The 27,837-nt window shown below is 48.2% G+C and overlaps 1 protein-coding gene across 3 annotated transcripts in view; it reads left to right on the top strand.

Annotated features, from left to right (window-relative positions):
• TBC1D8 (TBC1 domain family member 8) overlaps positions 1-27,837 on the top strand; it is a 94,033-nt gene that overhangs the window by 55,670 nt on the left and 10,526 nt on the right. For all 3 annotated transcript variants that reach the window (XM_017847782.1, XM_017847781.1, XM_017847783.1), the window contains 11 exons: positions 8,799-9,006; positions 10,539-10,733; positions 11,445-11,621; positions 12,941-13,091; positions 15,338-15,552; positions 16,705-16,822; positions 19,279-19,564; positions 20,631-20,760; positions 20,917-21,015; positions 21,612-21,680; positions 27,195-27,435. In XM_017847782.1, coding sequence (XP_017703271.1) covers positions 8,799-9,006; positions 10,539-10,733; positions 11,445-11,621; positions 12,941-13,091; positions 15,338-15,552; positions 16,705-16,822; positions 19,279-19,564; positions 20,631-20,760; positions 20,917-21,015; positions 21,612-21,680; positions 27,195-27,435 — 1,889 coding nt within the window. The remainder of the gene's footprint in view (positions 1-8,798; positions 9,007-10,538; positions 10,734-11,444; positions 11,622-12,940; positions 13,092-15,337; positions 15,553-16,704; positions 16,823-19,278; positions 19,565-20,630; positions 20,761-20,916; positions 21,016-21,611; positions 21,681-27,194; positions 27,436-27,837) is intronic.

The raw sequence follows: 27,837 nt of genomic DNA, 5'->3' as shown, positions 1-27,837 counted from the left end.
TTCAAACGTGATTTTTCTGAGCTTTAGTCTTCCATACTTGGCCTGGATGATATGCCACTAAGTTCCTTCAAAGCTCTAAAGTTAGTGTTCAGTAATAATATAAAGAAAGTTTTTTTTTTAAAAAAGACTGATTATTCTTTAAATCCATACACTGTCCTCTGTCTTTTCTCAGTGTATGGGGGAGAGAGTGTCCCTTCATTCATGGCCTGTCACGGCGGCATGCTGAGGGTTTGATGTGTTCTGAAAGCATTCAAAGCCCCTTCCTGCTGTGTCCATTTGTTTTAAACAGATCACGTGTAGTCATGAGTTGAGGTAAAATCAAACACAAGCGCTCTTGATTTTTTAGGTTAAGATTCCAAGGAATTTCACATGGTTTTGTGTCACCTCTGATAATCTGAGATGGAGGGTGAGGGGTGCTCGTTGCCCCCTGTGAAAGGACACGCTTGGGGCAGTGTCCTTTGGGGTTCGGACTCTGCACCTCTCAGCCCCAGGCCCCGTGATGGTCTCTCTGGCTCCATCTTAGGAGCATCTGTTTTAAAAAGCAAGACAGTCCAGTACAGTAGGTGCCATGCCCTCCTGTATTTCTTCAAATGCCTCTGCAGTCGTTGGTATCTGAGTTCTTTTAGTGCAGCTTGCAAAGATATCTTAAAAATGGAAAAGTCACAGTTGCAGAAGGCCCCAAAGCAACAAGCCTGGGTTGCGTGAGTTGCTAGAGGGCTCACAGGAGCGCCAGGTAAAGCTCCTCCCGGTCTCCCTGTGTGTGCGGGGCGCGTGGGCGTGTGAGTGCAGCCCTGTAGTTGCAGGAGTCGGAGGCCTGCCAGCAGCTCCTCTGGCCAGCCCCGCGGCGCTGGGATTTCGGGTGATCCCTCACAAATCTACTGATATCCCAGTACAGCTCCACTTCCTGGTGTGGTGGTTTTGGTTTTGGGTAGAAGGGAGGCAAGAATACATTGAAGGCCGGGCGCGGTGGCTCAAGCCTGTAATCCCAGCACTTTGGGAGGCCGAGACGGACGGATCACGAGGTCAGGAGATCGAAACCATTCTGGCTAACATGGTGAAACCCCGTCTCGACTAAAAAATACAAAAAACTAGCCGAGCGAGGTGGTGGGCACCTGTAGTCCCAGCTACTCGGGAGGCTGAGGCAGGAGAATGGCGTAAACCCGGGAGGCGGAGCTTGCAGTGAGCTGAGATCCGGCCACTGCATTCCAGCCCAGGCAACAGAGGGAGACTCCATCTCAAAAAAAAAAAAAAAAAAAAAAGAATACATTGAAGGTCTGTAGCACCAAATCCCTTGTGGTATGAGAATTGGTTTTGGAGAAAAGCCATCAGTTGGCAGCCTTCATTTACATTCCAGAATTCAGGGAGATTCTCCAAGACATTCCCCGTCTGTCTTCTGTCCTGGGAACTATCAGAAAGAAGAGGGGAGAGGAAAGGCTAAAAAGGGCCTGGTGTTGGCCAGCGCCGAGCTGCCAGGGTTCCTGCAGGTGCATGGGGCTGGCCCTGTGGTGGGGCTGGCGCTATGATGGGGCTGCAGGCTTCTGGGCCAAACTGTTGACTGCAGGTTCAGCAGCTTTCTCAAAAAGTGAAAGGTATGTACCTTGCCTCCCAACTCCTGGCCAGTTCACGTTTGTAGTGTTTGTCATGGAGACGTGGACCTGCGGGTTTAAACAGGTAATGACTCAGTCTTCTTGAAGCCCTGCCAGGAGAGCCCAGGTTTGGAAGCTGAGGAAAACAGTCTCTTCACGCTTGCTCCCTGGCTCTCTCTGGTTGGTCCTCCCTCCCCTCCCCTCCCCTCCCCCCTCCCCTGATAATGGCTGCAGAAAGGTGCCCTTGGGGTCACGAGCTGGGTGAGCCTTAGGTTGCCAGTTAGTCAGGATCGCCATGTGTGGCCACTCCAGCAGGACTTAGGACCACAGTGCGGAGCTGCTCGTAGCTCCCCTGGGAGCAGGAAGGGTCACAGTGCATTGTTGCCCCCGGTTGATTGGGCTGGTTCGAGTTGCCAGGCGTGGGAGTCACCCGGCTCAGCCCTCACAGGGCGCAGGGGAGGCCCTGGGCCAGGGATCCCCACATCATAGCCGCAGAGTCCAAGAGGGCAGAGTGACTGAGGAGCTGCCCACAGAGGGAACAGAGGGAGGGAAGCGGAAAGGAAAAAAGGTGATAGATCCTGAAATCTCAAAACAGAAAAGATACATCCCGAGGTTGGAAATGGTGGGATGAAAAAAGGTGTATTCGGCTATTTTTTGTCAGGGAGGGTGGTTGGAGAGTGATGGGCTTCATTAAATCGAATTAGTCTGTTTTGACTGGCTGATAGATGCTGGAGGAGAGCTGAATTAAAGCAGTATAGTAAATGGAAACTGTTTCCCACGAGGCGGGCTCTTTCTGCTGGTTTATAAAGATGAATAGCGGCTGCCCAGAGGCAGGTATCCTCAGCAGGGAACCCTGGTTCCCCGTGGCCTGTCTGGTTCTGAACTCCTTGGTCTGGCTGGATTTGCAGACCCTCTTTGGCCTTCCCCTTTTCCCCCCTCCCCCCACTGTCCCTTTTCCTGCTCTTCTTCCTCAGCTCCCACTAGGACCACTTCTGTGTAATTTATTTGACTTTTCATCCCTCCGATTCTAGCTTGAGTCCTCCTCTGCCTCAGAGTCCTCTTGGCCCACTTAAGACATTTCCCAGGGGCTCCTGCAGCCTGACAGCCCCCACCTTACAAGAGAAGGCCCACGTCTCACCGTCTACAACCCCAGTCCCCAAGCTGCTCTGTGATTGTCAGTGGGCTGGCTTAGGTGCTTCTCTCTAGAACAGGATGGGAGGAAGAGGACGGAGGGAGGAGCCTTTTTCTGAGGGTCAGAGCCTTATAGATGCTCTATGTTGTCAGGGTCCTGGTCTCCTAGGGACTCAGTGCAGACAGATTTCCAAAGGAATGAGGGGCCCTTCATACCATCTGCCTGTGCTGGCGCCTGACAGCCAGGTGAGCCTAGTGGCCGTGGGCTGCCGTGTGCCTTAGCAGCCACATGGCAGCTTCATCCACATTTCCTTAGGACTCTTAGGGGGTCACAGAAGAAAGATATTCTGAGTGAACACACATTTGAGAATGTGACTTGGGCTTTGAGAAAAAGCATATGGATCTGGCCTCATTTTTAGATTCAAGAAATTCTTGAATCTTGAAAGCTTGATATTTCCCTGATTTGATTTAATTAATTAATTAATTAGAGGCAGGATGTGGAGTACAGTGGCGTGATTTCAGCTCACTGTAGCCTCCACATCCCGGGTTCAAGCGATTCTCCTGCCTCAGCCTCCTTTGTAGCTGGGATTATAAGTGCGCACCACCACGCTGGCAAATTTTTGTGTTTTTAGTAGAAATAGGGTTTTGCCATGTTGGCCAGGCTGGTCTCGAACTCCTGGTTTCAAGTGATCCTCTCGCCTCAGCCTCCCAAAGTGCTGGGATTACAGGCGGGAGCCACCTCCCGGCCATGGGTCTCTGGGCAGGGGGAGGGCGCATCACGTAGAGCCACTGGAAATCCTTGTGTGCTCCTTTATGAGGCAAACTTACCATAGAGGACAAGTTTGCCGTCCCTTATCCAAGACAGCAGGAGCCACGGCTCCTGGCTTTCTGTCTAGTGCACACATGGGAAGTCTCTGCATGCTGAGCATGGGAGAGCCAAGCTGCCCCGGCCTGTCACGCAGCCTGAGTCTGGGGAAGTGTTAAGTCTGGAAGCAACATTAAGCCTGCTGACACACAGTAGGCTCTCACATGCGGGCTGAATGACCAGAGGGAGCGAGAGGTGGCATGTAACTCAAACAGGGTTCTTCCCAAAGCATTCTAGTGGGTGGATGGGGAGAGAGAGAGAGAAGGGGAAACCTATTTTGCTACATCTTTACCGAAAGTAGGAGAGACAAATATAATTCTGGATTTGCAGAGAAATAAAAGTACATACCTTCTTCGGTCCTCTTAGGGATTAAGCTGAATTTTTTAAAGAAGGTGTAACTAGTCTCGAATCTTCTGCATAGTTGTCATGCATTATTGCACATATTAATTTCAGCTTCAACAACAAATCTGATGTTTGTTGTTCCAGAGTCGGGTTGACCCCTATTTATTCCCTACTTATTTACAGTCTCATCGATGGCATGTGTTAAGATAGGGTGGTTGGGCCGGGCGTGGTGGCTCACGCCTCTAATCCCAGCACTTTGGGAGGCTGAGGCAGGTGAATCACGAGGTCAGGAATTCGAGACCAGCCTGGCCAACATGGCGAAACCCCATCTCTACTAAAAATACAAAAATTAGCTGGGCATGGTGGTGGGCACCTGTAATCCCAGCTACCCTGGAGGCTGAGCAAGAGAATCCCATGAACACAGGATGCGGAGGTTTCAGTGAGCCGAGATTGCACCACAGCACTCCAGCCTGGGCAACAGAGTGCAACTGTGTCTCAAAAACAAAAATGAAAAAGGTGATTGGTGGCACTTCTTCCCGCTAGTCTCAGCTGTAGCTTTCTCTTAGAGTGATTGCTGTGGCCTGTGTGTGCAGGCACTGGAGGGTAGATGTAGCTGGGGTAGTTGGGATAGTCTCCATCCTCACAGGAGTGCTTCTGCAGTGACCTGCAGGCTTGTGTGGCCACCTTTCGAATGTCAGGTCGTCACCATTGTCTGTTCTTTTCTATGGAGGAAAAGTGAAGGCACTTAGGAAGTACTGGAAAGTCTGAGAAGCACGCTGTGACCAGTGGCTTTGTTTTTGATGGTGTTCAGTAAAAGGAGTTGATATATTTAGCATCAAAACTAACATCTGCTTTGAAACAGACCTAAAGGATAGGATGGTCTTATTCTGAACTTCATAAAGACCTGATTTCTCAGCTTTTCAAAGTCACTGTATCTTCATCTCAGTTATGCTGGAAATTTAACTATCTTGTACATAATACATATTTAATGAATGGTGAAATTGGAAGACAACTTTCTAGTAGGGAGGAAGGAAACTAACTCAGATCTTAGGAAAGTCCCCCCTGCTACTTACTTTTTCGTAACTTGAGGTTTCTGGTCTCTGGCTACCCAAATGTGCAAAAGACAGATGTCTACAGGGAAAGCTAGGACAGCCCTGAAAGGGGAATGGAGACTGTGTGCAGCATGCCCAGGCTACTCCGAAGCCACAGAGAGAGAAGCCGATTGAACTGAGGCAGCAGGTGCACTGGGTAGAACAAAATGGTTTAGTTGCCTCAGGTACCGGAACACCTTCTTTTTTTTTTTTTTTTTTTTTTGAGACAGAGTTTCGCTCTTGTTGCCCAGGCTGGAGTGCAGAGGCGCGTTCTTGGCTCACTGCAACCTCCGCCTCCTGGGTTTAAGCGATTCTCCTGCCTCAGCCTCCCGAGTGGCTGGGATTACGGGCGCCCGCCACCACGCCCAGCTAATTCTTGTATTTTTAGTAGAGGCAGGGTTTCACCATGTTGGCCAGGCTGGTGTCAAACTCCTGACCTCGTGATCTGCCCAGCTCGGCCTCCCGAAGTGCTGGGATTACAGGTATGAACCACCATGCTCAGCCTGAAACACCTTATTCTTAATTTGAGGGATTCGGTGCAACGTAAATGTAAGTATAAGTCCTCCCACACTTCTGGTGGCTCAGTGCAAGCTTCTGTGATTTGAATACTCACCATGTGTTCACTTTGGCTTCAACCATGTCCTAAGGGGAAAGAGATGCCCAGCTAGGAAGGAAGGCTGACAGGTGAACTCACAGGCAACTAGAACCACGTTTGTGAGATACTTGCAGGGAGAAAGGGTTGATTTTATTTTCATCAAAGCCAGCATGGCCAGCATGCTCTGAGGACAAGGGTGGAAGTTTTCCAATTTAAATGCATCGGACGTAGTCAGCTTGGGGAACTTGGGGTGCTCTTGAGGGGCCTTGCCTTCCATTCTTGCAGTGTGTGAACTGGTAGAGTGTTCATAGTGCCTTTCCTGTGTTCTCCCGGCTCCTCTCTGGAGGCAGCTCAGGCGCCCATGGGAACAGTAGTCCATGTTGTATCAGGCACTTAAGGAACTGCAGCTTTGGCCCCCAGGAACTGGACCCATTGTGGTCTGTAGAATTTAATTTCTCTGTGTGTCCAGAGGACTTTCTGGGCATGTATGTGTCTTCTCTTTTTGAGGTCTTGATAGTAAATTCCAGGGATTGTGCCATCTCTGTATGACAGCTGCTGCTTGTAAATTAGATGCGTGATGGTGGACATGAGACCTAGAAGGGGCTGCAGAAAAGGCATGTGTCCGGGAGCCCAGCCTGGCCATGGTTGGGGTGAGATCATATCTCTGGGGCCTCACAACCAGATCGTGCCTGAAAAGCTCACTTGAGCTGTGTGCAGCCGATTCCAGAGTTGAGAGTTTACTATCTTGCATTTATGGCATTTATGTAACATTTTAAAAGTTGTACTTTTCCCTAAAGAAAATAACTAAAGCTTTTTTTTTTTTTTTAAAGCTAATATGGTAGTCATGTAGAAAATGTAAGCAAAATAAAATTGGAAAGTGGAAGTCCCACTACGCAAAGACAGTCACTATTAACACTTAAGATAAAGTCCTTGTACACATCCCTGTCCGGAAATTTTAAGGAATTTATGTAAAGTTAGGATCATACTGTAGGTACTATGCCTAATTTTTCTTTTACCATATTGTGGGCATCATTTTAGATTCACAGGGATCCCTTGAAGCAGAGAATTCAGACATTATTCCCATTTTGTAGCAATCAAAATGAGATACAGAGAGTCTCATTTGGGGTTACAGAGTACATAAGCAAGCCAAGAATTCATATTCCTGACTTCGAGCGAGTGCTAATTTCATCCTTATATTTATAAGGAACTTTATAAAGTGCAAGAGAAAAATCTTTCCCTCTGTATGTTGGAATTCCCCCTAATTACTAGAATTTTGCAGTATGACATAAATTGATCAGTATTTTCAAACATTGTGATTTGGCTGCTTTCTTTACTGGTTATAGAGCCAAAAATCAGGATATGTGGAGTTGCCTGGGGGTTAGGATCCTGCTTTCCTCCTCATCAACATTCTCTCTTGTCAATACTGATGTGATGCATGAGCCACTGCACCCGACCTGGATTCTTAAAATATATTTTTAAAAAATATAATAACTCATGTTTATTGATTACTTACTGTGTGTCAGATACGCATCTAAACTTTTTTTTCTTTTTTTTTTTTTCAGTCGGGGTCTCACTCTGTCACCCAGGCTAGAGTGCAGTGATGCGATCTCGGCTCACTGCAACCTCTTATCCCCTGGGCTCAAGTGATCCTTTCATCTCGGCCACTGGGGTAGCTGGGACTACAGGTGTGAACCAACACACCCAGCTAATGTTTGTAATTTTTTGTAGAGATGGGGTTTTGCCATGTTGTCCCAGCTGGTCTCAAACTCCTAAGCTCAAGTGATCCACCTGCCACGGCCTCCCAAAGTGCTGAGATTACAGACATGAGCCACCGTGCCTGGCCGCATTAAAATTTTTAATTGTTTTTTTGAGATTTAATTTACATACCATGTAATTGTTATGCATCCTTTGAAAGTGTACCATTCAGTGTTTTTTACAATATTCATAGAGTTGTGCAACCATCTCCACAATCAATTTTAGAACATTTCATCACCCCGAAAAGAAACCATGTACCCATGAGCAGTCACTTCCCATTTCTCTCTCTTCCCCCAAGCCCTGAGCAATCACTAATCTATTTTCTGTCTCTAGAGATTTGCTTATTCTGGATATTTCATTTAAATGGAATCAGGCAGTATGTCGTCTTTTTGTGTCTGGTTTATTTCACTCAGTATGATATGCTTAAGGTTCGTCTCTGTTGTGGCACACATTAGTACTTCATTTTTTATGGCTAAACAATACTTGATTGTATGGATATGCTACATTGTGATTACCCATTTATCAGTTAATGGACATTTGGATTATTTCTACCTTTTGGTTATAAACAGTGCTGCTAAGAACATTTGTGTGCCAGGCATACATTTTCAATTATCTTGGGCATATCTGCCTAGGAGTGGAATTTCTTGGTCAAGTGTTAAGTCTGTTTTCAGCCTTTTGAGGAGCTTCCAGAGTGTTTACCAACATGACTGCACCATGTTAATTCCCATCAGCAGTGCAGTAGGATTCCAGTTTCCCCACATCCTCCTCACCACTTGTTATCAAACTTTTTGAAACTTGGATTCTTAAGCAATTGTTTTTCTGGTAATTCTCTGTGTTACTCAAACCAGGAAGGAATGCTTATTTGGCCTGTGAGTTTATTAAATTACTTCTGTGCAGAGGCAGCACGTCTGCTCTGTGTCCTTGTTCTGAAGGTTGGCCGTGCAGTTAGAATGTGGGATGCCCACGTGCACCAGCACAGGACGTGCATGGTGCCTTTTTTGCACTCACTTAAATACAAATTGTGCCAGTGGCTTTAAAAGTATTTTCTTGGCTGGGCACGGTGGCTCACGCCTGTAATCCCAGCACTTTGGGAGGCTGAGGTGGGCGGATCACCTGAGCTCAGGAGTTTGAGACCAGTCTGAGCAACATGGCAAACCCCATCTTTACTATAAATACAAAAATTAGCTGGGCATGGTGGCACGCACCTGTAGTCCCAGCTACTTGGGAGGCTGAGGCAGGACAATCACTTGTACCAGTGAGGTAGAGGTTGAAGTGAGCCGAGATCGTGCCACTGCACTCCATCCTGGGCGACAGAGCGAGACTGTCTCAAAAATAAAATGAAACAAAAAAGTAAAAGTATTTTCTTTGGTAATCTTAGATGTCCATTCACCTTTCCTATCTCTTCTTCTTCTTCTCTCCCTGTCCTTCCCTAGGGACCTGGAAGCCAGAGCACAGAATGAGTTCTTCCGGGCTTTCTTCAGGTTGCCGAGGAAGGAGAAGCTGCACGCAGTTGTGGACTGCTCGCTCTGGACGCCGTTCAGTCGCTGTCACACCGCGGGGCGGATGTTCACCTCTGACAGCTACATCTGCTTTGCCAGCAGAGAAGACGGCTGCTGTAAGATCGTCCTGCCACTCAGAGAGGTAGACCGGCCCTACTGTCTGCTTCCTGAAGCAGGCTTTTGTTGTTCGAACCCAAGGTGGCTCGCTGTGAGATGGAGTGTGGGAGGGGAAGTTCAGACGGCACGGCTTTGCCATCTGCAGATGGATGACTACAAGGCTGGGCTTCTTGAGGGAGGCATGGCCTGAACTGGACCATTACCCATTCGGCCATTGCTTTGTCTGCTGTTGCTATGGCATCCTGAAATTTGCTAACAAGTGACTGCTGAGTACAGGGGACTCTAACCTCCACATTATCGATAAAGCTGTTATTAAAAAGTACATGCCTAGCAATTAAAGATTTTTCCAGCAGCTCCTAGGAATGAATCCTCCCCTTTCACTCATCAAAAAAAAAGAAAGGGAAAAAAAAAGCAACCTACAAAAAAATCACCTTTTAAAAATAAATGGTAAATTGACTGCCTTTCATATGCTCCTGGAACTTCAGTTAAAAATTCTAAAATGCTTCCTTTGACGGGATCAGGTCCCTTCTTCCTATAAAATACTGCAGTTCTCTTTTCGGAAATGGGGGCTCAGATTATGTCCAGACTGAACAGCTCAGTCCTTTGGCTTCAGGGCAGCAACTCTGGTGAGATGGTACCCACAACTCTGTTTACACGTCAGGACCTCCAGATTCTTCTTTCTGATAACAAACGTTCTGAGCATTATTCTTTGGAAAAACTCAAAGCTCTTAAATTTTTTTCTTTTTTTTAGAGAGGAGGGTCTCACTGTTTTGTCCAGGCTGGTCTCGAACTCCTGGGCTCAATCGATCCTCCCACTTGGCCTCTGACAATGCTGGAATTACTCCTTGTGGTCTCCTACCTCCATGTTATTATTCTGTAGTAGATGTCTTCATTTTACAAATATTTTTACTTATTAATGGAGCAAGAAATCTAGAAGCCAACTTACATGCTTAAAAAATTTATTTTGGTAATGTGTACCTAACCAGAAATGACATTTTAACCATTTTAAGTGTATGGCTCAGTGGCATTAAGTACATTCACACTGTTGTGCAACCATCAGCACCATCCATCTCCAGAACTCTTTCATCACTGACAATGGAAACACTGTCCCCATAAAACAACTCCCCTCTTCCCCTTCCCTCAGACCCTAGCAACCATCCTTCTACTTCCCATCTCTATGAATTTCACTCCTCCGGGTACCTCATACAAGTGGATTCATACAGGATTTGTGACTGGCCTTGTTCACTTAGCATAATGCCCTTGGGGCTCATCCATACCACAGCCTCTGTCCGAATCCCCCTCCTCTTTAACCCCCTCCTCTTCAAGGCTCATCCATTGTATGGATAGACCACACTTTGTTATCCAGTCGCCCCTTGATGCAGCCTTGCACAGCCTCCCCTTGTGGCGGTGGTGAGCAGTGCCACTTTCTCACCTTTGCATCATCTCCTTTCTGCAGTAATTGTGCCTTGCCCTGTGTTTCGGGACATCTTCTGCACATGTAATAACATGCCTGCCTTCCTCCCTCCCTGCTGTCCCTGCATGTTGCCTCTCGCGCAGGTGGTGAGCATCGAGAAGATGGAGGACACGAGCCTGCTGCCGCACCCCATCATCGTCAGCATCAGAAGCAAGGTGGCCTTCCAGTTCATCGAGCTCCGGGACCGAGACAGCCTCGTGGAGGCGTTGCTTGTGAGGTTGAAGCAGGTCCATGCCAACCACCCCGTGCACTACGACACCTCTGCGGATGATGACATGGTATGGTCTCTCCGGACCCTGATGATCCCCTTCTTCATGTCTCAGGCCGTGGTCTCCAAAGGGGAGTACACATGAGGAGACCCATGTGGGGACGAGAAGAGTGTGGGGCCCGTGTGTGGTCTGCTGTCATTTCTGATGTGCCGGGTGTCCTGAGAGGGTGTGGGGAATTGCCCCACAGCTTGGAGGGGGTGACGGGGACACCACTCACAGGTGAGAAGACTTGCTATTCCTGCTTCTGAGGTTCAAGGATGGCCTGATTAGAGGCACATGTAACCTGCTAAAAGAGGAGCTTCGTCGGCCCTGAGGTTGGGTAGCTGCACAGGTGGCCCTGGGGTGGCTGGGGCCTGGTCTCCTTTCTTCATGTATCTTCTGGGGAGAAAAGGAGGTGCAGCCTCTCTCTACCCCAGGGCTCCTTTCTCAGGATGGCCATCCTGTCCATAAGCTGCGGGGAGGCTGGGCTGCCCATTAGGAACTGCATATGGACCCAGATACGGACCTGGGCTCTGGGGACAGGGACAGCCTCCCCCGGAGCATGCGGTGGGACTGTGTCTTCCTAGGAACCCTGTCTGGTCTGGCGTCAGTCTGTCTTCCCCCTGAGTCACTGAAGTCTGCTATGCTCATGCTTCCAAAGGCAACACAAAGACTGTCCCCTCGACTAAAGCCATGATTTTCTCCTCTTTTCTCTGTCTCTCTATCTCTCTTGCTGTGCAGGCGTCACCCGTGTTTCATTCAAGAAGCATGTGCGGTGATCACAGGTTTGGGGATCTTGAAATGGTGTCTTCTCAAAGTAGCGAGGAGAGTGAAAAAGAGAAGAGGCCGCTGCTGCACCCCGATGCCCTGGTCACTGCCCTCCAGCAGTCAGGCAGCCAGAGCCCCGACTCCCAAATGGTGAGTGACGCCTGGTGCCCAAGCTGGACCACAGAGCTGAGCCGTGGGCTTAGGGGGTTGCCCAGCTGTTTAAGTCACCGTGGAACACGACACCTGACCTTGGGAAGCTAGCGCTCCTCCTCCCTCTTGTTCTCATGGGTGAAAAGTGAGAGGGGTCCACTGAGGTGGTCAGAGGACTGAGGGACAGCTCTCCCACCCACCCTTCGGTAACCCTCGGGCAGCTCTCGGCTGTGGGGCCTGGGGAGCTGCCCGCGCTGCCCCTTGGGGGTCCCTCTCCTTCCAGCCAGTGCTGTCTGTGTGCTCCTCATTCCAGCTTTCCTTTTTTTTTTGTCTACTGGGAGAAGGGGTCACCAGTCTTCTAGTTTTACTAAACTGGAAATATTTTTGCTGTATTTACTTACATATTTCCTCTTTGTAGGGAGAACTTGAGGGAAATGTCACGTATAGTCTGGTAAAGATACTGCAAGTTGTGCTTTGAAGTGGGGCCATGGCAGGCAGGGTGCTGCATTGGACCATGAGCACCCTGCAGTGGCCATGAACCTGTTACCCCGAGCTGATTTTTGGTCGCTTAACGGCTCCTGTAAAATCTGTTGTTGGTTTTATTTATCCAAAACTGAGCCTTCTCATAGGCTTTACACCTGGATCCTTAATTAACTTCTGTTGACAAAATGTATGAGAATGTTAAATATATGTATTTATTTCTGCCGTTCCTGGAGAATACAGATAATCAAAAGCAAATATGAATACCTTGTTTAAAAGGCACTAAACGTTCCTGCCACCTAGAGGTAATTTCAGGTATTTTCAGTTGCCTAGGGAAATGGTATCTTTCTCATTCCTGTTAATGAGAACAATGCAGTTTCTTTCAGGTTTTGGTTTTCCCTCTGGCTGTCAGGAAGCTCAGGAGAAGTTGTGATACCCCTGCACTCCCCTTTGCCCTCCGAGCTGACCAGTGTCTTTTCGGCAGATGCAACATCCTGAGAAAGCTTCCCCCAGCATCCCCCTTACCCACCTGTCCCTCCCATCTGATTTGGGCTACTTTAATACTTGGATTTACCTATCCTTGTTATCAACCTTGCTAAGGAAATTGTATTTTATGTGTATAAATGCTCCCCCTGGGGTCTGAGCTCCTGCAGGGCCGTCCTCTGTGCCTCCGGCAGAGGTTCAGAAATATTTGTGGCTTGAATACAAGTGTCCTTGCCCGTTGCTGTTGGCCCCTCGGTGAGCAGAGGCAGTACTTCCTCCATCACCAGTGGTGCCTCGGTGGGCGGGGGGTGGTGAGGACGGACTTCTTTGTACATTAGGAATATTCCCATTTCCAGTCCAGAGAACAGATAAAAATAAGCCTGTGGAATGACCACTTTGTGGAATACGGCAGAACCGTGTGTATGTTTCGCACAGAGAAGATTCGGAAGCTCGTAGCCATGGGCATCCCTGAATCTTTGCGTGGGAGACTTTGGCTTCTCTTCTCAGGTAAGCGCTCTTGGTGTCTCTAAGCTACTTGTTCTTTTTGTCATGGACACAGGAACAGCCCACCCAGCCCGGAGCAGCGCATGTGTTTATGTGCAGATGACATGGTTCTGTCCTTGGGTCATTCCTGTGATTTCCCAGCTGAGGACTTCCACCCACTGTTGTGTCAGCTGTGGGACCTGGGTCAGGTCAGGCTGCCTGGGCCTCTGGGCTGTGGCGTCCAACTGGGTAAATGTGAGGTCTGGGCACAGGGACGGCCACTCCTTTAAAAATGCCTTCTACATAGCGCTGAGAATTCTATTCAGAACCCCCTGGAAGTGAAGTGTCTGTAGTGTGTGAGCTCTGAAGTAGATGAAACAAAAAGTCCTCATCCATTGTCAACTGGCTGGGCTGCTGAAGCACATCCCTCAGAGTGTGGCTACCATGGGTCCCTCCTCCAGTGAAGACACGTGGCGGGCACCAGAGGCAAAAGTGCAGATTTCCCTTCTGTTCCATTTCCTCTGTTCTGCTGGACCTATTCAGGGAGGGCCTCTTTTAGCCTCAGAACCCTGGGGCCTCTCCCTGCACCTATTGGAGAACGCCTGGGAACCCTCATCAGGACATTTAATGATAGATGGGCTGAGCCTGGGACCAAACTTCCCCAGGGACATACTGGGTAGGCATTTGTCTGTCCCTCCATATCAGCTGTGAGCCACTTGCTCCTTGGGGCAAAGGAGCTTGGGCCCGAGGGCAGGAAGGGAAGGCCCTGCCATTGGAGTGTGCCTTTGCTGCTCCTCAGGGTGCTGTGGGAGGCCAGGTGAGAGGGTCCCTTTTCCAGATGACCTCATGGTGCTCTTGTCAGCATGGAGGTGCCTGGAGGCTGGGCTGGGTACCTGTGCCCTGCTCTGTCACTCTTCCTGGGACTGGAAGCATCCCTTGTCGTACTTCACCATCAGCCTCTTGCTGGTTCCTTATCTACCCCCCAACTTTGTCCCTCACTTTCCTCTTCCCTGTCTCCTCCCAGCCCCCAACCTCCTGCCTGAGATGCCCGGACACAGCCCTCATACTGACTGGCACACTCACTGTGTTGGGTCAGTGGTCACTGATGCTGCCTGCACCACTGCGCCCCTCGTCTCCCTCCTGCCTCCGGGCTTCTGTAGCTAACTTCCAGAGGCGCAGCATTGAAACACCTCCTTTTAAAAGTGAAAAATGTCTTCTGTATTTTGTATATAAAATAACAACATCCATTCATAGTTGAAAATAAAGGCATGGAGGAGCGAGCAAAGACAGTGCTTCCTTCCTCAGAATCCCACCACCTGAAGGTGAGGCCTGTCACTGCCCAAGGCCTGCACTCCTCTAGGTCTCTTTAACGCATATGTGCGCGCACACCCATGCATGCACAGACACACGTGCGCACACACGCATATGCACACACTTTTCATAAGGGACGCATTCATCCCTCCATCTTGCCCGCCCGGTGAGGCCTGGGCTGTAGCTCTGGCTGTGGGTGGCTGGCACAGGAGTTTCCTGGGCTCAGTCCTTCTGCTGCAGTTTGTGCATCTCAGATTTGACTTCGGAATTTGATGTGGGCGCTGTGCTGCTGGCCCCTTCACTCCATCATAGCTGCGCCCCCTCATGTGCCTCACGCATCGGTGCTCAGTGTCATTTCTTGTTGAATTAATGCATGAAATTTCCGTGTGTGTGCACATGCTTGCACACTCCTGTTACTAGGGAATACAATGTGTAAAAGCATATTAATACAGTTATTTCTGTTATGAGCTTTCTCCCCTTTCCTCTATAAGGTTATTCTTAGAAAAGCCATACTATTTTTTAAAATTTGTTTTTTGGACTAGGCTACATGGCAGAAATGAAGTCCTTACCCTGTCGCCCAGGCTGGAGTGCAGTGGTGTGATCTCAGCTCACTGTAGCCTCTGCCTCCTGGGTTCAAGGGATTCTCCTGCCTCAGCCTCCTGAGTAGCTAGGATTATAGGCACCTGCCACCACGCCTGGCTGATTTTTATATTTTTAGTAGAGACGGGATTTCACCATGTTGGCCCGGCTGGTCTTGAACCCCTGACCTCAAGTGATCCACCCGCCTTGGCCTCCCAGATTGCTGGGATTACAGGTGTGAGCCACTGTGCCCAGCCAATATTTTGTCCCTCAGTAAGTAACGAGATCCCACTGGGGTCCCCTGATGGGACCAGCGTCCTCTTCATCATGACACCATCCTAGTAATCATTCCCCCTTGAAACATTGCTTTTAAAACTCAGATGCTGTGACGGACCTCGCCTCACATCCTGGTTATTACGGGAATCTGGTGGAGGAGTCCCTGGGGAAATGCTGCCTGGTAACCGAGGAGATAGAACGAGACCTGCACCGCTCCCTGCCAGAGCACCCCGCCTTCCAGAACGAAACGGGGATCGCTGCTTTGAGGAGAGTCTTGACAGCCTATGCCCACCGGAACCCCAAGATTGGATACTGCCAGGTGAAAGGGGTGTGCTCTGGGGTGCCGAGAGTCTCTAGTTGGTGTCTCACATTGACCTCCCAGGGTTTCATTTCCATTCCCAGTCATCCGGTCCTGAGTGTTGTCACGTGAAGGCACTGTACTCGGTCCCTTTCCGGAAAGAAAATATCAAATGAGGGCCAGAGGGACTCATCTTCTTATAATCAGCGAATCATGAGGTCAGGAGATCGAGACCGTCCTGGCCAACATGGTGAAACCCCGTCTACTAAAAGTACAAAAATTAGCTGGGCATGGTGGCGCGTGCCTGTAATCCCAGCTGCTCAGGAGACTGAGGCAGGAGAATTGCTTGAACCAGGGAGTCAGAGGTTGCGGTGAGCCGAGATCGCGCCACTGCGCTCCAGCCTGGCAACAGAGCGAGAGTCTGTCTCAAAAAAAAAAAAAATGTACCGAGTTCCTGAAAAGAGGAGCGTGCATGTGTACTGGTTGTTGGTGGCAGAGCAGATTCAGTGTTTGACGCCCCTCTTGAGCTCAGACATAGGAGGGCATTAATAGAATTTCTAGACCTCTACAGAAATTACAGGAATTATTTAAAATGGCAGCGCTATTGGGGGAGAAAGAAGATGATCAGGGCCGATCCCCTTCCTTTAGGACATGTGAGTGGAGGTGAGATGTCTGCTGAGCTTTCCCGAGCTGAGGGTGTGGTCAGCAGGCAGTCCATTAAAGCAGCAGCCAAACCCAGCACAAGCCGGGATTAGTGAAGCTCCTGACATTTAAAAATTTAAGATTTCAAACTTTGTTTTCCTGTGAATAAGCAAAGTCAATGAGCGAATTAAGTTGTGTGTGTGTGTGCGCGCACGTGCATGCGTGTCTGTTTGAACAAACAGAGAAGAGCTGGATTTAAACCAACCCTAAGACTTGCACCACAGCTAGATTCCGCATTGCTCGATGGGGACTGGAGCTGAGTGGTGGCTAATCGCTCAGCTGGGTGTGTCCTGTGAGGACAATGTTGATATCATGGTCATTCCACTGCACAGTGTCAGTGTGGCTGGTGTACACTGGATCTCTCACCTATGAAATCTTTACTTTTGTGGGTTGTTTGGGCTTGGATGCTTGTAACATCTCTGTGGCATCACGTGGGCTGGTCAGTAACTGCCCTCCTTGACTCCCGAGCAGTCCATGAACATCCTGACCTCCGTGCTGCTGCTGTATGCCAAGGAGGAGGAAGCCTTCTGGCTGCTGGTTGCCGTGTGTGAGCGGATGCTACCCGATTACTTCAACCACCGAGTGATCGGTAAGCAGACCCCCTCCTCCTCCTGTGTACCTGGGGAAGAGTGACAGTGCCTGGGCAGGATGTTTCTCATCAGTCCTGTTTACAGAATCTGTCAGTACCACTCAGCTAGTCTGTTTGCAAACACAGTTTGACTCCTGAATTTGCAAAACTAACTCGGGAGGTTCTCTGCACAGTTCTGACAATGTAGTGGAATAAAGACCTACAGAGTCGGGATTAAAACAAACACATGACTTTAGATGGATAGCTCAACTTAAAAGAAGGGAAGAAAGATCCAAGGCCCAGGAAATAAGTCAGAAAGTGAAAACCAGGGTGGTTTTCCACAGATGCCATGGCCTGGAAAGGGAGGGTGGGGTTGTGGGGGGATGCCTCTCGGTAGCCCAGGGAGCTTGTTCAGACAGAAGGCCCTCAGTTCCCCTACAGACAGGAGGTAGGTGGGACGGAACTAGAGACCCTCAAGGCCCTTGTGGTCAGTTAAAGGGCAGACTTGGAAAAGTCCCCCACTTCCATAAGGACATCCTAAGAAAGCTCGTTGGCTGCTGTCTGGACTCGGCATCTGTGGCCTTGCAAAACTCCTGCGCTGGGTACCTGACTTTCATGTGGTTGAGATTTAAATGTGTGTTGTCTCTGTGGTCTGGCAACCTCCTAGTAAACAATACAAAAATGGCTTTGGGCTGGTGATACTCTTAAGGACCCTTCCTAGTAATTCAGATGAGAGATAGAGCTGGCCTAAAATTAGGGTGGCAGCCCTGGGAACAGAACCAACTTCAGACAGAATTTAGCAACTGAGTGGATGTAGGAGCAAGGCGGGAGGAAGGCGCCTTTAAAGACTCTGCCCTCAGGACTGAAGGGTGAACCCTAGGAATAAGGAGGGGCAGGTGGGTGGTGTGGTCAGCTGGGAAGGCGGTGATGGCTCTGTGCCTTCTGGCCCAGGTGTGCCGTTCCCTGAGCCTTCGGCCGTGCACACCAGCTCCTCCGTGTGCCTGAGTGGCTAGCTGGCTTGCTTCCCTTTTTACTTTGTGTTGTGGGAAGCAGCATAAGGAACAGAGCAGCAAGGAGTAATTAAAACCTTGGCGTCATTGAGAGACATGCTGTCAAAGCCACTGTTGATGATTGTTGCTATGTGACAGCTCATATGCAACAGTGCCAACTAGACCGCTGTGAGAGTGCACGTGCCTGTGTGGACACTGCCCCAAGACAGGAGGGGACCTTTGGAACACATGCATCACCCCAGCAAGTTCTCTTCTGCCCCCTTCAGTACCATAGGCAACAGCTGGTACTGAGTTCTGTCAGTATGAATTAATTTGGCCTACTCTTGAACCTTGTATAAATGTAATCATGGAGGACGGGGTCTTCTGTGTCTGGCTTCCATCACACAGCAGAGTGTCTGTAAGAGGCTGCCATGTTGTTGGTGTGTTTGTAGAGCTTGCTCCTCTTTGTTGCTGAGTAGGATTTCACTGGTGTGCTTGTCCAGTCACATGCTGATGTGCATTTTAGTTGTTTCCAGTCTTGGACTATGATAAATAAAGTAGCAGTGAGCAGTCATATAAGTCTTTTTATGAATATATACTGTCATTTTTCTTGGGTATTTACCTAGGAGAAGAATTGAGGGGTCATATGTTAGATGTATGACTTACTAAGAAACTCAGTGTTCCAGAGTGGATGTAACATGTTCATTTGTCTCATACCAGCATTGTAGGAGAGTTCAGCTTGCTCCACATCCTTGCTAACACTTGGTATTGTCCATCTTTTTAATTTTAGGCATCTAGTGGGTAAGAAGTAGTATAATTATGGTGGTTTTAATTTGCATTTCTCTGATGATTAATGATGTCTCTTTGCTTACTGACCATTTGTTTATTGACTCTTCTGAGTGTTCAAATCTTCAGCCTCTTTAAAAAAGGTTGGTTGTTACCTTCTAAGTTGCAAGAGTTCTTTCTTTTGAATATAAGACCTCTGTCAGGCATATGGATTGCAAATATTTTCTCCAAGTTTGAAGCTTGCATTTTCATTTTATTAATGGTGTCTTTTGTAGAATAGCAGTTTTAATTTTGACGAAGTCCAGTTTACAGTTTTTTCTATGGTTAGTACTTTTTATGTCATAAGAAATGTATTTTCTTAAATTTTATTCTAAAATTTTACAGTATTAACTTTTATATGTAGGTCTATGGTCTAGTTCAGATGTGTTTTTCTGTATGGTGTGAGGTAGGGGCTAGTGTTCCTTTTTTATTTCCCCCATGCCAGTGTCCAGCTGATCAAGCAGTATTTTTTTTTTTAAGGCTATCTTTTACCCATTGAATTACCTTGGTCTCAATGTCAGAATCAATGAACTAAGCATGGGTGCTTTTCTGGACTCAAATTCCATCTCTTTGTTTTGGTTACCTCAAAGTGATTTTAATTTCAGACTGATCTTAGAGAGTGAGTCTCACCCCAGCTAGAGCCCTGTGGTCTTCCTTTTCCAGGGGCGCAAGTGGACCAGTCTGTCTTTGAGGAGCTCATCAAGGGTCACCTCCCGGAGCTGGCGGAGCACATGAACGACCTCTCAGCCCTGGCATCCGTCTCTCTCTCGTGGTTCCTGACCCTGTTCCTCAGCATCATGCCTCTAGAGAGTGCGGTGAATGTGGTAGATTGCTTCTTCTATGATGGCATCAAAGCCATCTTCCAACTGGGACTGGCTGTGCTTGAGGCCAATGCTGAGGACCTGTGCAGCAGCAAGGACGATGGCCAGGCCTTGATGATCCTCAGCAGGTGGGCCCCGCTGCGCCTCTGTGGCCAACCAGAGATGGAGGAGGCAGCAGCACGTGCCCAGTAGGGCTATCCATGGGGAAGTTGTTTTTTTTTTTTTTTTTTTTTAATTGAGACAGAGTCTCACTCTGTCGCCCAGGCTGGAGTGCAGTGGCACAATCTGCTCACTACAACCTCCGCCTCCCAGCTTCAAATGATTCTCCTGCCTCAGTCTCCCGAGTAGCTGGGACTACAGGAACCCACCACCACACTCGGCTAATTTTTGTAATTTTGGTAGAGATGGGGTTTCATCATGTTGGCCAGGCTGGTCTCGAACTCCTGGCCTCAAGTGATCCACCCACCTCGGCCTCTCAGAGTATTGGGATTACAGGCGTGAGTCACCGCCTGGCCCCTGTGGAGGTTTTCTGTTCCACTCTGCCTCCTGACATTCTGTGGCCTCCCCGAGCCAGTTTGCCATGTGGCACTGTCCCAGGCATGGGGTGAAGGGTGACATCGTCTCTCACTCCTTTCCACAGTGAGCATGTCCAGGAAGAGCAGGGCCGTAAATGCTTTTCTTTAAGAAGATTAAATGTCTTGCATTTACATGGACTCAACAGTGGCCTTGAACAGGGCTTGGGGGACACCAGGCATCATGGGCGTCAGGCAGCCAGCGAGAGGTTGCAGACATTTTCTGCATAAGGCTAGTGAGCAGCAGTGAGGGAAAAGGCCCACTAGGATGAGCACCAGAGCTGGGCTTCCTAGGAGCCGAGGGCAAGTCAGATGACATGGAAAGAGGGGGTTCTTTTTCAGAGCATGATGGAAGCTTAACCTTGCATGTATGCACAGAATGTTGGGCTTACTTCACTGGAGAGTTTCAGGCCTGGAAAGCCACCTGTGGAGTGCGATCCACAAGCTGGGCTTCATGGCTGCTTCTCGCTTCTCTAAAATGAGGGGAGCAGCTGCAGCCTTGCCCTACTCCCAGGTGTTGGTGTCTGAAGTGCCCTGGCATGTCTGACACCGTGAAGGCAGCACGTGTTGTGTGGTACCCGAATGAGGATGGACTTGGGTGTTGACGGGGTGGTGTGTTCAGGTTTCTAGATCACATTAAGAATGAGGACAGCCCAGGGCCCCCAGTTGGCAGCCACCATGCCTTTTTCTCCGACGACCAGGAGCCCTACCCCGTGACTGACATTTCAGACCTGATCCGGGATTCCTATGAGGTAACGGGAAACCCCGTCCCATGCCCCGTTGTAGCCCCCAACCCCCTGGGAATCGTGACTGGGGGATGGATGTGGAGGGAGGTTCCTGGGCCACTTCCTGTCTCCACACTTTGGATGAGCATGGGACTGAGCAAGTGGTCCCTTGTTTCCCTGCAGAAATTTGGAGACCAGTCTGTGGAGCAGATCGAACACCTGCGTTACAAGCACAGGATCAGGGTTCTCCAGGGCCACGAGGACACCACAAAGCAGAATGTGGTGGGTAGCAGACGCCTCACGCTGGTGCTCACGGTATTGGGGAGCCAACCTGGAAGTGTGTGTCCTTTTTGGTCATGTCATAAGAATGCCAGCTTTGAAAAATGAATTTTGTTCTTTGCATTACATTAACAATGTAGGGGTGAAGTACTGTAGAAACAATGTGGGCTTTGGAGCCAGGTGGTGTACTCAACACTGTAAGCCTGTTTCCTCCATGTAAAATGGGAATAACAGCGCCTGCTGCGCTGTTAAATGAGGTTGGGGTCTATAGTGCCTAGCACAGGGGGCCTGCAGGGGCATTAACTGGCGCTCAGAAGGCTCCTCCTGCTCGTGCTGTTTCTCTGCTAGCTTCCTGGCTTCCATTAGAGCTCAGTAGGTTTGTTCTTAGGCACTCATGTGTGAACTGGAAAGAAACTGAGGATGAAACACCTGGGAAAGATACCTGGAAGTGATCTTTATGTCAGAAAAGAGCCTTTGCAGGAGGGAAGCTGGTGCATGGGCCCCTGGGGTCCCTTTCAGGAGGAAGAGTCCCCTCCTGCCCCGACCCCCGGGGGTGCAGGCCTAGATGTCATGCCATTGCTGTTTATTCTTTCCTCAAGCTTCGAGTCGTTATCCCGGAAGTCTCAATTCTTCCTGAAGACCTGGAGGAGCTCTATGACTTATTCAAGGTATGCAGCTCTGGGAGGACGAGGGGTTCCAGGCCCTGAGCTGGCCCGAGCTGTGGTGTCCAGCCTGCCCAGGGGCCAGCATGCAGCTGCCTGCAGGGCTCTGTGGAACAGAGGCTGGAGCTGCCCCCCTTGAAGCTGTCTTAGCCTGCCTACTCACTTCTACCCAGAAACGTCTCTCCCCACCCTCCGCCCTGGAACGTGGGAGGAGGGAGCTGGGGTGCTCTTTGGACAGCCCAGCAGGCCTGGCCTCGCACTGAAGCAGCTGCACTCTGCTGGGAGGGCTTCGTTGCTGTGATCTACTCAGCTCGCCGCTGCTCTGAGTGCGGGCTCTGGGTCCTAGTCCACAGGAGATGAAATGGTGACCCTTATCGAAATCATCACCCGATACACTTTTTAATTACTTGTGACCCCACCCCACAGTACATGCGTGCATATTTTCATATTTGTGTGGCAGGTATGCATGCAAGTTAATATTCTGTTATTCCTTAACATTCTTCCATGTTGCCGTATAGTCTTAATCATTTTAAATAACTATGATCTGTCATACAGCTAATATTTAATATAGTTAACGAGATTTTTTTTTTTTTTTTTTTTTTTTTTTTTTTTTTTTTGAGACGGAGTCTCGCTCTGTCTCCTGGGCTGGAGTGCAGTGGCCGGATCTCAGCTCACTGCAAGCCGTGCCTCCCAGGTTCATGCCATTCTCCTTCATGCCATTCTCCTGCCTCAGCCTCCCGAGTAGCTGGGACTACAGGCGCCCGCCACCTCGCCCGGCTAGTTTTTTTGTATTTTTTACTAGAGACGGGGTTTCACCGTGTTAGCCAGGATGGTCTCGATCTCCTGACCTTGTGATCCGCCCGTCTCGGCCTCCCAAAGTGCTGGGATTACAGGCTTGAGCCACCGCGCCCGGCGAGATTTTTAATATTTGGATATTTACCTGGAATCATCCTGCAAAGAACATCTTCAGGCATGTTTGCTAGAGTTTCCTTGCTCAAAACAGTGAATGGAAGTGAGGAAGAGAGGCAGGCACATTGGTGGACTCTTGTTCCCCTGGCAGAGAAGGGGAGGAAGTGCAGTTGCAGAAAGCAAGCCTGGCAGGGAACGGAGTGCGGCTGCCCCAGCTCGTCCTGGTGGGGGCTCCGTGCCCCTTGCCTTCCTGAGCTCAGGTTCCCGGCACAACTGCAATGAGTCAGCACAGTTCAGGGCTTCGGAAGCCATGGAGCAGGCCTTTCCCTGCAGTCACTGACGGGATTGTTGGGCTGGTTGGTAGGTTCCTGCGCTCCTCATTCCTAATGAGCAGGATATGTGGTGAGAATTAGCAGGCCGCTCTCTCCTGTAAACATCATGTTTGCACGTTTTACTGTTTCCTTTGTTGTGTGAAGGCAAGATATGAAGTCACAGGTTACTTGGTATCCCAACCCCCCAGCCTTATTTTGGCTTTTGTCAAGGAAGGAAAACAGGGAATATTAGGAACATAAAAGTAGGCAAACAAATTATGTGAGTTTTGGCTTGTGTGTTTTTTTTACCTTAAAAAGACTTTTACTTATTTAGGGCTAATTGTTCTCAAGTTGAGAGAGTAGGAACCTTCGCACGCCGGAATTTATGTAATTTAAAGGATGGCTTTAAATTCACAATAAAAACAAATTTTGTTAAGTACCAGCCACATCGTTCATGTTTCATAGGAAAGATTAAAGAAGGCCTTCAGAGCCAACCATGCTTGTTTCCTGTTTCTGTCCTTCCTGTGAAGGATGAACAGTGTTGGTTGGTACTTGAGAAAATTTATTTTTATTGTTAGTTTAAAGCCATTCTTTAAATCACATAAATTCAGGTCTGTGATATCTCCTTTTCTCTCAAATTGAGAACAGCTTCATTACTTTATCTCTGCAAGTAGGATGTGAACAGTATAAATACAGACTTGGTGCATAAGCTACTCCTGGAAGCATGGGGCCTGAAACAGTGCCTTGTGTATTCCACAAACGCATTCGTACTGCTAAGCAGTGAAATTCACCCACTGTTGCTGGGTTATTGTGCTCTAGAGAGCATTTGGTCTCTTCAATGTTATTTTGCTTCCTTTCATGTTCTGCATAAGACTTATTTTCGAAGTTTACTTGAAAGACACAAAGCTAAATAAAATTACACCTACTCTTACCATTGAAAAAAGAAAAAGCTTCTAAGCAAGAAAGTGGCTGGGTGCAGTGGCTCACACCTGTAGTCCCGGCACTTTGGGAGGCCAAGGTGGACGGATTACTTGAGCTCAGTAGTTCAAGAGCAGCTTGGCTAACATCGTGAAAACCTGTCTCTACTAAAAATACAAAAATTAGCTGGGCGTGGTGACGCGCGCCTGTAATCCCACTGATTTGGGAAGCTGAGGCAGGAGAATTGCTTGAACTTGGGAGGTGGAGGTTGCAGTGAGCCAAGATCATAGCCACTGCACTCCAGCCCTGGAGACAACGGTGAAACTTCGTCTCAAAATAAATAAATAAAAATTAAAAAAAAAAAAAAGGAAAGGACCTCCCTGTACAGGTAATTACGGTTAACAATTTGCATATCTTTCCAGAATTTTTCCTCTTGTGTCTGTCTATAAATACACACATGCCTACAATACATATATACACACTCACTTTTCTTTCCCACATAGAAGTGAAATTATGGTATATATAATGACCTGCAGGTTTTTTTTTTTGTTTCAGTTGACCATATATCATGAACTTTGTTCTAGATGAGAATCTATAGATCTTTTCTCGTACTTTTTTAGTGATTGCCGTTTCCTCGTAGGACTGAACTCTGATATATTTAATCATTCATCTCTTGAGTGACATTTGTGTTGCTTCCGGTTGTTGCTGCTTGACATTGAGCACCTATGCATTTCCTGGACCCCAGTGCTGCTGATTCTGTATAATATGTTCCTTGAAGTGGAACTGTTGGCTCATGGGTGACGTATATGTTCAACTTTAGTCAATACTGCTAAAGCATTTTTAATTCTTTCAAATGACAGTTCTGGCTGGGCACAGTGGCTTATGTCTGTAATCCCAGCACTGTGGGAGGCCAGCGCAGGTGGATCACTTGAGTTCCGGAGTTTGAGATCAGCCTGGCTAACATGGTGAAATCCCATCTCTACTAAAAATACAAAAATTAACCAGGCGTGGTGGCGTGCACCTGTAATCCCAGCTACTTGGGAGGCTGAGGCAGGAGAATTGCTTGAACCTGAGAGGCAGAGGTTGCAGTGAGCCAAGATCACACCACTGCACTCCAGCCTGGGCAACAAGAGTGAGACTCTGTCTTTAAAAAAAAAAAAAAATTGTAGTCCCACTGATGGTGTCTAAGAGGACTCATTTCGCCACACTCCACACCCACCCAGCATTTAATATCATGGATCTTTTAAAAATTTTCTAGTCCAGTGGAAAATTGCATTTCATTTTAATTTAAACTTGTTTTCTCATTAATGAGGTAGAGTGCCAGTTCATGTTTATTGGCTAGTTGTGTACTCATTTGAATCACCTGTTCATATCCTTTGCCTGTTTTTATAGTGATTTGTTTTTCTGTGGGATTCTGTGTAAAGTAGTATTTGTCCTTGGCCTGTGCATTATAGCCATTTCTTCTGCATTTTATGGGATGTTGATGTGACAGTCTACACGACTCTACATAGAAATTCATAGTGTGCCTTGGGTTTTAAGGAACAGAAATTTATGAGACCTTTATTTCACACTTAAAAGTTCTTGTGGTTATTTTCATGATTCTGTAATGACTGTTTAAATAACATGGCTGCAGTGAATATGGCAGTAAAACGATAAATGGCATTTTGGTCTCTATTTGAGGATATGAGCTTGCAGACTGTGGCATCTGCCCTTGTTTTTGTTCCATCCTGTGGACAGAGGCCATTGAAATTGTCAAGAACCCTGCAGTTATTGGGAACTACTTCAGACTTCTGTGAATTGGGATGTCCAAAGAGATGATGTAGTCATTTAGTATGGGTGGAAATGATGCATTCTGAAGAGGCTCACCTGGTCCTCAGTGACAGGGCTGGTTTTGTTAGTTTTCAGTCTATTCCCAAGACTTCAGCTCACCTTAAAAAAAAAAAAAAACTTTAGGCCGGGCGCGGTGGCTTAAGCCTGTAATCCCAGCACTTTGGGAGGCCGAGACGGGCGGATCATGAGGTCAGGAGATCGAGACCATCCTGGCTAACATGGTGAAACCCCGTCTTTACTAAAAAATACAGAAAAACTAGCCAGGTGAGGTGGCGGGCGCCTGTAGTCCCAGCTACTTGGGAGGCTGAGGCAGGAGAATGGCGTCAACCCGGGAGGCGGAGGTTGCAGTGAGCTGAGATCCGGCCACTGCACTCTAGCCTGGGCGATAGAGCGAGACTCCGTCTCAAAAAAAAAAAAACTTTAAAAAATTGTTAATGTATTCATGTGGTTCAGAATTCAGAAAGTATTAAAATATGCAATAAAAGTCTCATTTCCACCTTTGGGGTCCTCTCCACAGGTAGCCAGGGTTTATTAGTTCCTTTTGTATCCTGCAAATCTGGCTAGTCCTTTTTGATTTTCAAATAATATGGTTTTGGGCCAGTTGCAGTGGCTCACGCCTGTAATCCCAGCACTTTGGGAGGCCAAGGCGAGTGGATCACCTGAGGCCAGGAGTTCGAGACCAGCCCGGCTAACACGGTGAAACCCCGTCTCTACTAAAAATATAAAAAATTAGCTGGGTGTGGTGGCAGGCACCTGTAATCCCAGCTACTCGGGAGGCTGAATTGTTTGAACCTGGGAGGCGGAGGTTGCAGTGAGCTGAGATCGTGCCACTGCGCTCCAGCCTGGGTGACCAAGCGAGATTCCATCTCAAAAAAAGAAAAAGTGCTCTGTTGCCCAGGCTGGAGTGCAGTGGCATGATCTTGGTTCACTGCAACCTCTGCCTCCCAGGTTCAAGCAATTCTACTGTCTCAGCCTCCCGAGTAGCTGGGATTACAGGTGCACACCACTACACTACACCCAGCTAATTTTTTGTATTTTTTAGTAGAGACAGGGTTTCACCATGTTGCCCAGGCTGGTCACGAACTCCTGAGCTCAGGCAATCCACCCGCCTTGGCCTCCCAAAGTGCTGGAATTACAGGCGTGAGCCACTGCTCCCGGCCAAAAAAGTACGATTTTAAGTGAAAATATCAGAATAAAATTTTGTGTCTTCTATAATGAAAACTATGTTAGCTGAACTGTACATTTAAAAATAGTTAAATTGGTACATTTTACATTATGTATATTCTACCACAATGAGAAAAGAAACTAGAAAAAAGAAAACAAGAAAGAAAACAAAAAAAAGAAAAGAAAAAAAAACGAAAAAAGAAAAATAAAGAAACCAATGTCAAAATTACATGTTCATGTGGGCAAGGATGTCAGGGCAACAAGGGAACACTTTTACATACCCAATTAGAGTGATGAGATTGTAGTAATTCATTGTTTTATTTGTTTGTGTTACAATGTGGCTTGTTCAATAAGTGGTAAGAGCTCCCTTTCCCCCTCTTGTTTGAAGAGAGAACACATGATGAACTGTTACTGGGAACAGCCCAGGCCCATGGCCTCACGCCACGACCCCAGCCGGCCCTATGCCGAGCAGTACCGCATAGACGCCCGGCAGTTTGCACACCTGTTTCAGCTAGTCTCGCCCTGGACCTGTGGGGCCCACACGGAGATCCTTGCTGAAAGGACGTTCAGGCTCTTGGATGACAACATGGACCAGCTCATCGAGTTCAAAGCATTTGTGAGCTGCCTCGGTATGCCTCTGTGGGATTTCGCAGTGAGGTGCTTTGGGGTGTGGGTCTGTGAACAGAAGACAGAGTGGATCTTCGGAGCAGGCAGATGCACACAGTGTAACACTTTTGTGACTGGCCTGACACGAACTTACGATTTTGAAATACCACTCTTCAGGCTCCTCTCAGGATCTACTTTCTGAAGGGATGGGAGAGGGGCCCACGCTTTCTACATACGAGGCTGTTTACCTTGCTTTCCTTGGCACCCACGATGTGGTGGCTTGTTGGGAGCCATGTTCCTAACTTTTGTCCATAAAATTAAAATGTTTTGGAAGGTATGAGGCCAGACAACATTCACAAAGTTCCTTAGAGCTCACACAGTCACCAGCCCTGCCTTCAACACTTTCATCGCTACCATGGTGTGTG

This window comes from Rhinopithecus bieti, unplaced genomic scaffold, assembly GCF_001698545.2.
Source record: "Rhinopithecus bieti isolate Rb0 unplaced genomic scaffold, ASM169854v2 scaffold_28016, whole genome shotgun sequence".
Classification (NCBI taxonomy): Eukaryota; Metazoa; Chordata; class Mammalia; order Primates; family Cercopithecidae; genus Rhinopithecus; species Rhinopithecus bieti.
This window is presented reverse-complemented; position numbering and strand designations above follow the sequence as displayed.